This window comes from Acartia tonsa, chromosome 2 (genome assembly GCF_053477335.1).
Source record: "Acartia tonsa isolate MP-2025a chromosome 2, ASM5347733v1, whole genome shotgun sequence".
Classification (NCBI taxonomy): Eukaryota; Metazoa; Arthropoda; class Copepoda; order Calanoida; family Acartiidae; genus Acartia; species Acartia tonsa.
The window spans coordinates 39,262,447-39,275,606 of NC_137261.1; the positions used below are offsets into that span (position 1 = coordinate 39,262,447).

At 30.8% G+C, this 13,160-nt stretch overlaps 1 protein-coding gene across 1 annotated transcript in view; it reads right to left on the reverse strand.

Moving 5' to 3' along the window:
* Nucleotides 1-13,160, reverse strand: part of LOC145311791 (uncharacterized) — a 38,428-nt gene that overhangs the window by 23,252 nt on the left and 2,016 nt on the right. Inside the window, exons 2-11 of the mRNA XM_080150777.1 lie at nucleotides 12,332-12,446; nucleotides 11,035-11,182; nucleotides 9,340-10,791; nucleotides 8,414-9,076; nucleotides 7,698-7,814; nucleotides 7,339-7,425; nucleotides 6,479-6,634; nucleotides 2,439-2,535; nucleotides 2,001-2,126; nucleotides 1,552-1,665 (exon numbers count right to left, since the gene is read on the reverse strand). Coding sequence (XP_080006903.1) covers nucleotides 1,552-1,665; nucleotides 2,001-2,126; nucleotides 2,439-2,535; nucleotides 6,479-6,634; nucleotides 7,339-7,425; nucleotides 7,698-7,814; nucleotides 8,414-9,076; nucleotides 9,340-10,791; nucleotides 11,035-11,182; nucleotides 12,332-12,446 — 3,075 coding nt within the window. The remainder of the gene's footprint in view (nucleotides 1-1,551; nucleotides 1,666-2,000; nucleotides 2,127-2,438; nucleotides 2,536-6,478; nucleotides 6,635-7,338; nucleotides 7,426-7,697; nucleotides 7,815-8,413; nucleotides 9,077-9,339; nucleotides 10,792-11,034; nucleotides 11,183-12,331; nucleotides 12,447-13,160) is intronic.

Here is a 13,160-nt window from a genome sequence, read left to right on the forward strand (position 1 = left end):
GTGTTCAAACGTTTTAACTACTAACTTTAATCTACACAAGGGGTAATTTTGTGTATTATCATTGGGGATGTACAACAATTTATTGACCTTTGTCTTATCCCTTTAGATCCCTGATATTTGTAATAATCTATAGAAACGATTATTTAGTTACATTAAAACATCAAACATAAAGAGGTTTAGATTTAGGTTTAGCCCCCCCCCCCCTCTCCATCATTTAGTGCAATAGAACTTAAAAATATTTATTATTAACTTTAATTCTAAGTCAGAATCAATATTTCCCAATATGTATATGTTTCTGTGTCTTTTATTTATTTGAATTATATCTTAAGTTTTGACTTTAAAAGCGCATTTAAACGCCTTTTCTTACAAGCTTTTCGTGCACCCATGTTCAGAAAACGGGCTAAAAACCCCTACGGGGGCGCGGGGGGGTAAATGAAACCAGTACTGGCGATTAAAATATGTCTTTGGGTAATCAAATATCGTTTTTTTAGCCGGCGACACCCGGCGAAAACATGTTTCCTCTTACTGTCTTCTTAAATGTTGATTAAAAAACAAACAAATAAAAACTAAAATCTTGACTTCAACTAGAATTATTTAGGACTAATTTCTTCAATTTGTGTTTTTTTCTTATATACCGTCAAAATATATGTAATGCATGACTCATCAGAAGTTATTTTGTCTAATTACGTTAATTCTAAGAGATGTTATAATACTTTTAAAATTGTTGGTGAAACACAAAAAGTATGCCTTTTTCTGTAAGAAAATTTTTGCATTTCTTGACTTCCATGCATTAGAATGCTTACTTAAAAAGCGTATTTTTACGATTCCTTTGAAATCTGATGTACATTGGGTATGATAATACTTATAGAATGTTTAAAACTTGATTTGGGGGTGGTGAATTGTTGCCCCTTGTTGCCCCTATGTGCATTGTAAGACATTAGACTTGTTATGTAATGAAAATTTCCATACATAGCGAAGAACAGTACAGAAATTTACTAAAATTAATATGACAAAAAAAAGAGATGTAGTTTAGATGCCCTTGTTAAAATAAATCTTTAGAAGAAATAACTAAATCCTCTCTCATAAATCAGCGGGAAAAAAAGTTTTAAATGGCTTTGAGTCATTGAGTCAAATTTTCCTATCTATAATAGGAAGTGGAACGATGCAAATAAATCCAATTTTCCCTCCATATGTATAAAGTAGAACGATGTCTGTTCATCCGTCTGGCTGAAGCTTAAGATCTTGGTAACTGCTGAACCGATTTGGCTCTCCTCTTTAGGGAATATAATGAATGCAGGTTTTGTGTTTGTTTTAAGCTATTTTGTTGGGGTGTGAGACACTACACCACCCAACCCCCTTTTTTTGTAAAAGAAATTATGATATATAATGTGGTGGAACTTTTCTTGATTTCTCTTCTCATGGAGCAATGGCCCTAGAGGAGAGGGACAAAGTCACTAGTAAATACTAAAGTAGCACTGCAAAAAATGCAATGTTTGTAAAAATTAGGTATAAAACATGAAAAAAAAGAATTCAAATTATAGGTATATATACCTTAAAATCATTTTCCATGGATTTATAATTGAGAACTTGAAGTGCCAAAGATTTTCTTTCTTTGGTTTCTTCTTCGAGCATCACTTTCTGCGACTCAAACTCTTTTTCTTGTTCCTTAAGTAAACATCTTGAAAAAAAAGTGTTAAAATATCAAAATGTACATACTGAGATACAAGCTGCAAATTGTTGCTTTCCTAATTGGTGCCTACGACTAAACTAAAACTAAGAATCTTTCGTTGGAGTTTTGGCATTCAGCCGTCAGACAGTTAGGCAAAAGACCGAAAGCGACTTTCTAAACCATTACTATATTTAAAATTTATAAAGAAAGGTTAAGAGATAATTCCTCTCAAATAAAACTATTTTCTCTCATTCTTCACTCCACAAAATACATCTTATTAAAAAAACACTAAACCAATAAAGAAAATGTACTTTAATTAAATGAAATAAACCTTAATTGATAGCTGGAAAGCTTCTAGCTCAGTCTTGACCTCAGCCAGTTTTTGGTTTGCCTCTGCAGAGACCTCTTTCAGGGTCACATTCTCCGATACCATGGCTTCAAGGTCCTTATTCGCCACCTTCAAATAACTTTCAATAAATAGGCCTTCATTATTGTATATAGAATATATGTAGATATTATGACAGGGAAAAAAAATGTCGTAAACTTAGGGTTTAATGTAATCATACAAATAGCTTAAAACATGTCTTAGGTGAATAAAGCTATCCTAAAAAGGGTTATATCGGGTACTTGGTAGCCCAACAGGGGTTAGGTATAAGAAAAGCTACCACACACTTTCTTATTTACAATTTATTTAAAAATTAGAGAGTTTCAGTGTTCAACAAGGAATTTAAGAGAAAACACCAAAAGATGAAACAATAAAAATATATACCTTGACTTGTTTCTCTAATTCCTCGACCTTGTCCTGTGCCAGATCATACTGGGCTTGTACACTGTTGAAGTTTCTCGTCATAGCAGATAACTTTTCCCTATGATTTTTTTTATTTTGGTTAATAGTTCGTAAATAATAGTTTGTTATTTATCGCATCGTATTATAGACAGCTTTCCACGTATAATAAAATTATGAGAATAAAACCAGTTTTGTAAGACCCTAAGGCTAATAAAACTAGTATTGAGTAAGAGTTTATGATTTTTATTTCATTATTCGTAAAAAATTGTGTGTAATACGATGCTAAGCATGATTTTTCAGAAGGGCTGAGAACCGTTTCCAATCCAGCAGATATTACCTAATCAGCTTGTGGATTCGGAATCATTTTGTTGAAAAAAGCGACAGACTAACGACTGCGGATTTTTAAACAGGGTGTTGTAGTCGTAATGACGCTGAAAGTATCAATCCCCTTTTTAATGACCATTTAAGCAGAATGTGTTATCTTGCTGCACTGTTTACTCATTTGACTCTATTGGATATTAGATCCTGAGAAAATTAGTATAATTCATGCTCTCCATTGTATTATGTTAATTGTTAATTCTCTAAAATGTCAAAAATTGTTTTTGTATCTTTTTTTCCCTAAAAAGGGACTTTTTGTACTTAAAATTTGTCCATTCTTTTCAGAAATTTTATCAAAACATTTTCATTTTCGGACAAAATTTCCTCAAAATTTCCGCGGAAAAAATGTCTGGGAAATTAAGTCCATTCCTTACCCCAGATGGGACTAAATACCACATAACATTTTATACTTTTTTGCCGCATCAAACCATTCCCATGTGCTAGTCATACATGTGTAATGACAGTACATTGTTTACTAATTGTAATTCATTCAATTTCTTATTATAATTTAGTATCAATTAGTTCTTAGAGCTGAAAGGTTCTAATTGTGAAATATTGTTAAAATAATTCAGTTCTTCTTTTAATTTAAATTAAAATAATTCTATTGAATTTTGTTTCAAGTTTAAATTTAATCTTTTTGCTTCTTTCAATTAAGCAAATTAAATTTAATGAAATCATTTAGTTTTTTTTAAATTTTTTAAAATTTTATTTTTAATTTTTAAATATTTTTATTTTCTTATCCATGTTATAAGTGATAATTTTCCAGACCAAATGCTACTCTATATTTGTTATATTGTGATAACTCAAGGTAATACTTTTAATTATTACCTAGGATTCTTTTTAAAGTCAAGAGATAGATTAGGTACATTTATTGCTTCCAATTGTTCTAAAAGCTTTTCTTTTAAATCACCATCATCCTATGAACCTGATTCTTAAATCAACATTTTACCAGGCTGAAGATTTTCTGATGATCCGTTGAGAGACCCCTGACTGCAGACATTTTAATTCTTTGACAGTCTTAGTCATCCACTTGTCTGCATGAAGCTCCCCTCTCTTTGTCCTTCTGATGCTGGTCATCCCTCTATGAGCCTAGTTATGCAATTAGAAGAAAGCTTACAAACACTGATATCTGAAGTAAGATTTAATATCAACCAAATTTCAACTATTGAACTTAGTGAATGTAGCTTGGTCTATTTTAACTTAAATTTTTGTAATAGTTTACTTTAAATTATCTAGTCAATTGTAACTTATAATTCAATCATAATGTTCTTTAAATAAGTTTAGTTATGTTGTTGTAAATAAGGCTAAATAGTTATTTAATATTTATTAATTAGATATATCTTCTTTAGGTAAATCTTTTTACCTTTTCACCATGAAACGAGTAAATTGTAGAGTGATATCACAAAATGGGTGCTGTCCGATCTTGCTATCATCCACCTTGGACTATTTTTGACCACAATACTGGCCCACCTATACCCTCTATATTTGGTTGCCAGTACAGTAAAAAGATTTAGTAACCCCAAGAAGTGTAAGCTTAAACCACCTTCTGTTCAACACCAACCATCAAGAAGCATTTTATCACCACCCTCTTGAAGTAAATCAGGTTGTCACAGCTTTGGTTTGTTATTCTACTCATCAAGATTATTCTTCTTAATTATCATGTTGGAATAATTTTAATCCTTGTCATGTACAGTGTGTCAATCTTTGCTTTTATTCCTTTCAATCCAAATTCTCCAGGATTGATCCGAGCAAAATACTGTCATTTTATGGATAAATTCTTGTTCCTGTTCTGATGACAGAGTGTTGCAATACAGATTTAGGACTTTTATTACCAGTAAGGCTATTGAAGCAACTACACAGTGGTACTGTTAATATATGTATCTCCCTAGATCTATCTCTTGCAAAGTGAACTAATTTAGACTCTTTAACATCTATTAATTCTAACCTACAAAAAGTGTATTGATACTTTTTTGTTTGTCGGGAGTGTTGTAGTCGTAATGACGCTGAAAGTATCAATCCCCTTTTTAATGACCATTTAAGCAGAATGTGTTATCTTGCTGCACTGTTTACTCATTTGACTCTATTGGATATTAGATCCTGAGAAAATTAGTATAATTCATGCTCTCCATTGTATTATGTTAATTGTTAATTCTCTAAAATGTCAAAAATTGTTTTTGTATCTTTTTTTCCCTAAAAAGGGACTTTTTGTACTTAAAATTTGTCCATTCTTTTCAGAAATTTTATCAAAACATTTTCATTTTCGGACAAAATTTCCTCAAAATTTCCGCGGAAAAAATGTCTGGGAAATTAAGTCCATTCCTTACCCCAGATGGGACTAAATACCACATAACATTTTATACTTTTTTGCCGCATCAAACCATTCCCATGTGCTAGTCATACATGTGTAATGACAGTACATTGTTTACTAATTGTAATTCATTCAATTTCTTATTGTAATTTAGTATCAATTAGTTCTTAGAGCTGAAAGGTTCTAATTGTGAAATATTGTTAAAATAATTCAGTTCTTCTTTTAATTTAAATTAAAATAATTCTATTGAATTTTGTTTCAAGTTTAAATTTAATCTTTTTGCTTCTTTCAATTAAGCAAATTAAATTTAATGAAATCATTTAGTTTTTTTTAAATTTTTTAAAATTTTATTTTTAATTTTTAAATATTTTTATTTTCTTATCCATGTTATAAGTGATAATTTTCCAGACCAAATGCTACTCTATATTTGTTATATTGTGATAACTCAAGGTAATACTTTTAATTATTACCTAGGATTCTTTTTAAAGTCAAGAGATAGATTAGGTACATTTATTGCTTCCAATTGTTCTAAAAGCTTTTCTTTTAAATCACCATCATCCTATGAACCTGATTCTTAAATCAACATTTTACCAGGCTGAAGATTTTCTGATGATCCGTTGAGAGACCCCTGACTGCAGACATTTTAATTCTTTGACAGTCTTAGTCATCCACTTGTCTGCATGAAGCTCCCCTCTCTTTGTCCTTCTGATGCTGGTCATCCCTCTATGAGCCTAGTTATGCAATTAGAAGAAAGCTTACAAACCCTGATATCTGAAGTAAGATTTAATATCAACCAAATTTGAACTATTGAACTTAGTGAATGTAGCTTGGTCTATTTTAACTTAAATTTTTGTAATAGTTTACTTTAAATTATCTAGTCAATTGTAACTTATAATTCAATCATAATGTTCTTTAAATAAGTTTAGTTATGTTGTTGTAAATAAGGCTAAATAGTTATTTAATATTTATTAATTAGATATATCTTCTTTAGGTAAATCTTTTTACCTTTTCACCATGAAACGAGTAAATTGTAGAGTGATATCACAAAATGGGTGCTGTCCGATCTTGCTATCATCCACCTTGGACTATTTTTGACCACAATACTGGCCCACCTATACCCTCTATATTTGGTTGCCAGTACACAGGGTAATATGGAAGGTTCAGATTGTTAAAAAAGGACGATAAGCTGCTTTCCATGACAGCAAAAACAACAAAACCAGGTGGATATTTATCAAATATTAAGGCTGCAGTGATGTTTTTTTTACATACTTGTTTTTTTGAGGGGAGGGGACATGGATATTTTTTAGATTATAGACAAAAAAGATATCAGTCTTACCTAAGACTATCATTAGCCGGCTGCGCCTCTTCAGTGACAAAGGTACTCCTAGCTTTGGCGGCTGATGCCAAACTCTTCTGTAATTCCTCGATAGTCTTGTTCTGTTCAGCTAACTTCTTCTTATACTTGAGGGCAATCAATTTTAGCTTGCCATACCTGAAATAAATACAACGTTATGTATTTCTTTTAAATTATCTATTCAAGAGTTAAGTAAGATTTTAAGTTTTGATAGTTAATTAATTCTCCTAATTCCAATTCTTAATTTCTAATTACCTATATAACTTGGCGGCACTTAACTTTTGAAAAATTTAACTTCAATACAATAAAAAGTATAATCAGAGTACTTACCTAGATTTAAATGATTTTATTTGTAGAATAATTTCCATTGTACTGACTGGAATAATATCAAAAATAGGAACAGATCAAGTCTTAGAGAATTAACATTCATAGCAATTTGAGTGGTAACAAAGGGGGGGGGCGAAAGTGACACTTTTTGAAACCAAAACTAAGAGTCAACAAAGGAACTCAACTAAAAAAAGGGTTACAGGTCTGAGATTTTGCATGGCAGTTGCTTTATAGGGGTACAATATGGAACTGTGAAGAAACGGCGGCGCAACCGCCGAAAACCGCCGTTTCCCGCCGTAATTTTTGTTGCCTTTTCTCGGCGGTTTTCGGCGGTTGCGCCGCCGTTTCTTCACAGTTCCATATTGTACCCCTATAAAGCAACTGCCATGCAAAATGTCAGACCTGTAACTCTTTTTTTAGTTGAGTTCCTTTGACTTTTAGTTTTGGTTTCAAAAAGTGTCACTTTCGCCCCCCCCCCCCCCCTTTTGTAGATAAACTACTGGATGAAATATTACCTATCTTCAAATGAGTCCTCCAGGTCTCTCATCCTGGACATCTCCTCTGCCCTGCTCACATACGTGCTAGTGCTCATTACTTCACTCCTACGGCCAACAATTATTAAGCTTCCAGTCCAATCCTTAAAAAGAAATACAAGACGTGCTGGTAAAGACAAGTAAAGATTTAGCTAGTAAGTAAGGTAGTATTCATATTCCTACGTTCGAAGAATGAGCTATTCAAATAAAATGTGACAAACCAATAACCTGAACATAATTTACCAATTTACAACATTAACAAAATCTTTGAATTCGTTAAAAAATAAATATTTGTCATTGCAACAAATTTTAAGGATTGGTCTATAGCTTAATAATTGTGCCTGCTATCATCATGTTCAGACAAGATACTAGTATTGCCAATATTGCTTGCTACAGAGGTATTGCCAACATTACTTGCAATTGAGGCATTACTGGCCTGTTGCCGCAGCTCATCTATCTCCTGTTTCAAAAACATTAAATCTAGTCGAAAATTATTAGAGCTTTAACCATGACAACTTGTAACTAATTGTAGTAAGAAATACAGTACTCTTACGCACAGAGAGTGGAGGGGACATTGGACTGTTTATTACACTAGTCCCCAAGGTCTTTTAATAACGTTTTCTTATTCATTGGCGTTACAACCTTAGGGACTTCTATTGAATTTTGATTGGTTGGTTTAACAAGTTGAGTGTCCAAACGTTTTAACCACTAATTGTAATCTACAGAAGGGTTAATGTACATAATTAATTTATCAGCTATTATCGCTATTATCGTATCCCTTTAGATCTCTGGTTCAAGCAGCTATGTCTCCATGTAATTTCTCTCTGAGTAGTTTTTTAACTTGTAAGTTAAAAATCTGGTAAAGAAATTCTGGAAGAAATGGGGTGTGGGTTGTCCAATAAGAAAAAACTAAGTTTCAAAAAAAGAAAAGGGTATTGAGAACGTTAATGAAAGTTGTAATTATCAACGAGAAAGTAAATATAATAAGCGAAAAAGCTTGATTGCTATTGTATGTAAACATTTATGTCCCCATCTATTTATCATGTAACTAGATTTTTCCTTTGTTAAATCAGCAACTTTATTTGTAAATACTTCTATCTCCTTTTCTTTACTTTTAATTTCTTTGCTAAGGTCATTTTTAACCTTTGACAATTCTTCCCCTGCTAATCTCAAAGATTCCTCTTGCTCAGACATTTTTTGTTTGCTTGCATTTAAATCTTTAGATTTATTTTCTATTTCTTTCATAAGTTCTGATCTTAATTTATTTGCCATATGTTCAGCTTCAAATATTATTCCTTTTAGTTCATCAATTTCTTTAGTAAGATTACTAATCTTGGCCTTGCAAGATTCAATATCTTTGTTTTTCTTACTGATTTCTTCACTTTGTTCTTTTGTTAATTTTAATGATTCATTAATTTCTCCAGATTTTGCCTTAATTTCTTCTTCTTTTACAGCTAGGATTTTTTTCAGATTATCATTTTCATCACTTTTTTCTTTTAGAACTGTTTCTAAATTGTCGACTTTTTCAGTTAGTTCTTGAATTTTCTGTATTTTTTCCTTTTCCTTGTCATTAAATTCTTCTTTTGTAGCAGTCAACTGTTGGTCTCTTGATTCAAGCTTTTTGTTCCAGATTTGATCCAGTTTTTCAGATTCTAACTTTAAGTTTTCAATCATATCATGGCACTCTTTTAGTTGTTGGTCCCTCTTCTCATTATCTGACCTGAGTTGAATACTTTAATGCACATTTTCAAAAAAAAATAACAATATTTCAAAGACATATAGCAAACCCGAATGCAAAAGTGAGTAAAATAATAGATGGTTATTATTAAAGAGAAATAAGTTAGATGAGTAGGTACCTACCTTGCTTGGAAATTCATGGGTTTTGGAATCATAACAAAATTTTTATCATATAGAAACATAATTTAATATTTATATATCTATCAAAAGTTACATCTTTTATTAAATAGGAAAACATTAAAGTACCCATTCCTGAGACCCTCCAACTGCGTTTTAAGGTCAGAACCCTCACTATTAATTACACTAGCTTCACTGTTATCATTTTCAAGCTGCGCCCTTAGCTCTGCTATTTCTTTTTGTAAAGTTTTATTTTCTTCTTTACTGTTTTCAAATTGTGATGTCATTTCTTTTGTTTCATTTTCAATTTCTAATATTTTAACATTTAGGCTCTTGGTTTCTTCTTCCTTTAATTGTAACTCACTTTGCATTGTTTCATTCTTTTCCTCAGCTGTTTTTAACATGGTCGTGTATTCATTATTTGCCTCTTTAAAAAGTTGATCTAAAGTTTTAATTTTTTGCTTTAATTCCTCATTATTCTTTCTAACATTTGCTAGTTCATCATCTAGACTTGAAATTTCTTTAGTTTGAGTTGCTATCATCTGATCTGATTCATGATTTAATATTTCTAGTTCATTGATTCTTGACTCATGGTCTTTTATAATTTTTTCTGAATGTTCAATGTCAGCTGTATATTTATCAATCTTTTCAAGAGCTTCTGTTAATTCAACTGAAGATTCTACAAGTTTTCTTAATCGTTCAATTTCCTGATCTTTAAGTTGAAGGGAAACTTTAGTAGTTTGAAGGCCAGTTTCAACTGTCTCAAGTCTTTCCAGTGTATCATTAAGTTCTTTTTCTTTATCAGCAAGTTCAACATAAACCTCTTGCTTGGAATCAGCAACCTTCTTGAGACTTGCCATTTCAGTTTCATTAATGCTCATCTTTATCTCAAACTCCAACTGTTCTGCTTGAAGCTTTTGTACCTCTTCAGTTTTAGCTTGAAGATTTTTTAATGATTCCTTAGTTTTGTTGTAATCCTCCTCCATGTTAGCAATTTTCTCACCTCTCTTTTTCAACTCTGTATTTAGTTCATTTAGCTCTGAAATTAATTCTTCATTTGTTGTTTGGTGCTCTCTAATTGTTCTATCCTTATGGCCAATTTCAATATTAAGCTGTTCAAGTGTCTCTTTATTCTTATTATTGTCATGCCTAAGTGTATCTATTGTTTGTTCCAATACAGATATTTTATCAGGAAGTGAATCATCAGTCTGGTTTGCTTGGGCTGCAGCTAGTTGTTCACTCAACATTTTGATTTGATTGTTTTTATCCCCTGCAAGTTTCTTTTTCATCTGAAGTGACTCTTCAACTGAAGTTAGTTTTTCAGTTTCAGCTTTTAGTGCAGAATCTAATTTTAGATTCCTCTCTTTAAATGCCTTTTCACTTTCTTTCAGACAGATAATGCTTGCTTCAAGTTCCATGCACTTTTTGGCTTTTGCTTCAAGCTTAGACAATTTAGACTCCATCTCTTTGATTTTGACATCTTTGTTAGCAAGTTCTTCTTTAGCAATTTTATTGTCAACTTGGAATGCCTGGACTTGTTGTACCAAGGAATCATTTTCATCATTCAGACGTTCAACTTTTCTAAACAAATAATTTAAGTTATTATTAAGCACTAACTTCCAATTCCATAATTTTTCCAATATTTTGAAGTTATACAAATAGAAAAAATTTTTTACTTCTTTGATAATAATAAAATGATTAGGTAATTTATATCTAACTTATCCATTGATAACTCAAAACAGATAAAATAAAACTTTCCCTGATAATTCTTTTTATGAAACTTCATCTGCTTAATGTTTGAGACCAACTACAAAATAATCAAACCTTTGTTTAGATTTAACAAGATCTTCCAAATCCTCAATTTGGGATTCTAGTAGTCCAATCTTGTCATTATCCCCATTAGGAGCAGATTTGGCTTCAGACAATTCTTTTTGGAACTCTTTTTCTCGCTCCTCAAACTTTTTGGCCAAATCTAAAATGGTTGTATTGATCATTTTCTCCATCTAAGTCTATGAACACAAGTAAAAAGTAATTCATGTTAGTTTTAGTAAGATATGGCAATTATTCATTTGGCTAGAAACTTGCCCTAGTCAGGAAAAGATAAATGATATTAAATATTTTTTGCTAGCATTTTAATTGTTGCATCTCATCTGTCTATATACACAAGATAAATACTTAACAAGTACAAAACTAAAATGCAATATTGAAATGAACATTATACTACTTTTTAAGATAGTTTTGTAACCCATTGAAAAAAAATTAAGATGTTACGAGATATAAAATATCTAGACATTAACAGTGTTAAATTAAATACCAAAAACATTTTGTTATAAACTTTGTTTAGTTTTAATATACAATTCAATCTTAAAACATATCCGCTAATTAAAAAAAAACCATTGTTGGAATATTTCTAATCAACATGATTTTAAAATCAAAATAATTTACAATAAAAAAGATCAATAAGTTTAACAAAAAAAAACATAAAAACTCACTTAAAAATAAAAATGCTATTGTGAACATCCTAGTAAGAGATCTTCTAGAAATCTGCACTTAAACTTTGAGAATAGCTAGGTAACCATTCTAAAATACATATAACCAATTTAAATATTACATTTGTTTGAGCATGCGATGCACACAAATAGAAAGAACTAAAATTTTTATTAAAGAAAAATATGGATTCATGCAGATTTCTAGTAAGGATTGAAAAAAAAATGTAACTAATATTAAAAGCAATACTAAATCGCGCACAGAAAAAAAAACAATTTTAACAGAATGATAGAAACTGACTTTTTACAAAAATAAAAAGTGAATTGTACAAACAAACATAAATTCAAACATCATCATTAAAAATTTTGCCTCCTGTGAAATTTCCAAATCACGCAACAAAAAGTAAAAAATAGAAAGGAATATCGAAACAGAAAACAAAAAGTAAAGCTAATAAAGTATAAGTGCTCGTTCATAATATCTTTAGAAAGGGGAGGGGGTTAACATTTTGTTCGTCAACTAAATCTTTTACAGTATCAATCTTATTTTTTAAATCACCCTTCTAGTTAAGAAGGAGCATTTCCCATTTTCTAAGTGTGATTGACATTATTTCAAAAGAAGTAAAATGTTAACTTACCATCTTTGGCCTGTTTTGCTCTCTGTGCAAGTTGAAGAAGGCTGCGACACTTGGACACAAGCTCGTCCTTGGAAAGGGAGTCTAGTGGGGCTGGTTTACGCCCCTCTCCAGAATTCTAACAAAATTATTAGTCATTATATAAAAAAGAAAAACAGTAAATTTCTTTCAGTAAGTAATTTAAATTTAAAGAAAAGGGAAGGTTTCTGGTAGAATCCGTAAAGGTGTGTGTTTTAAAAATAGTAGTAGAACGATAATATTCACTAAATATGTGTATTTCTTATTAAGAACTATACCTAGACAAAAAAAATTTTTTTAAGTTAACATAAATTTTTATCGTTCTACTATTGTTTTTTACTTATAACACATAACCTTTACGGATTTTACCAGAAACCTACCCCTCTCTTTATCATTATGTATTTATAAAATCCTTCGAAGTTCAAGAAAGACCAATCAAAACTAATCAATATTTAGGACATATCATCTAGACATAAAAAAGATTAACTACAAAAAAAATGTCATGGTATTTTAAACTATTTAAAATCTTACATCAATATCTTCATCCTTACTTTCCATTATTAGAATAACTTTTATTTTTCTTAAAATATTGATTTCACTTAACACATACAAGTAGAGTTTTACTATGTATATCATGTCTGTCAAAACAGTTGGTGACTTACAGGGAAGTAGAGGACTAATTTACATAATCTAATCTACATCCATGACATTTACGACATAGTAAAGGTTTAGAAACAAATATAATTTAAGGGGGGAAGGGGTAGATAGGAATAATTCAAAAAAAGTGTCCTATTCCAGCATCCCTGGTGACTTA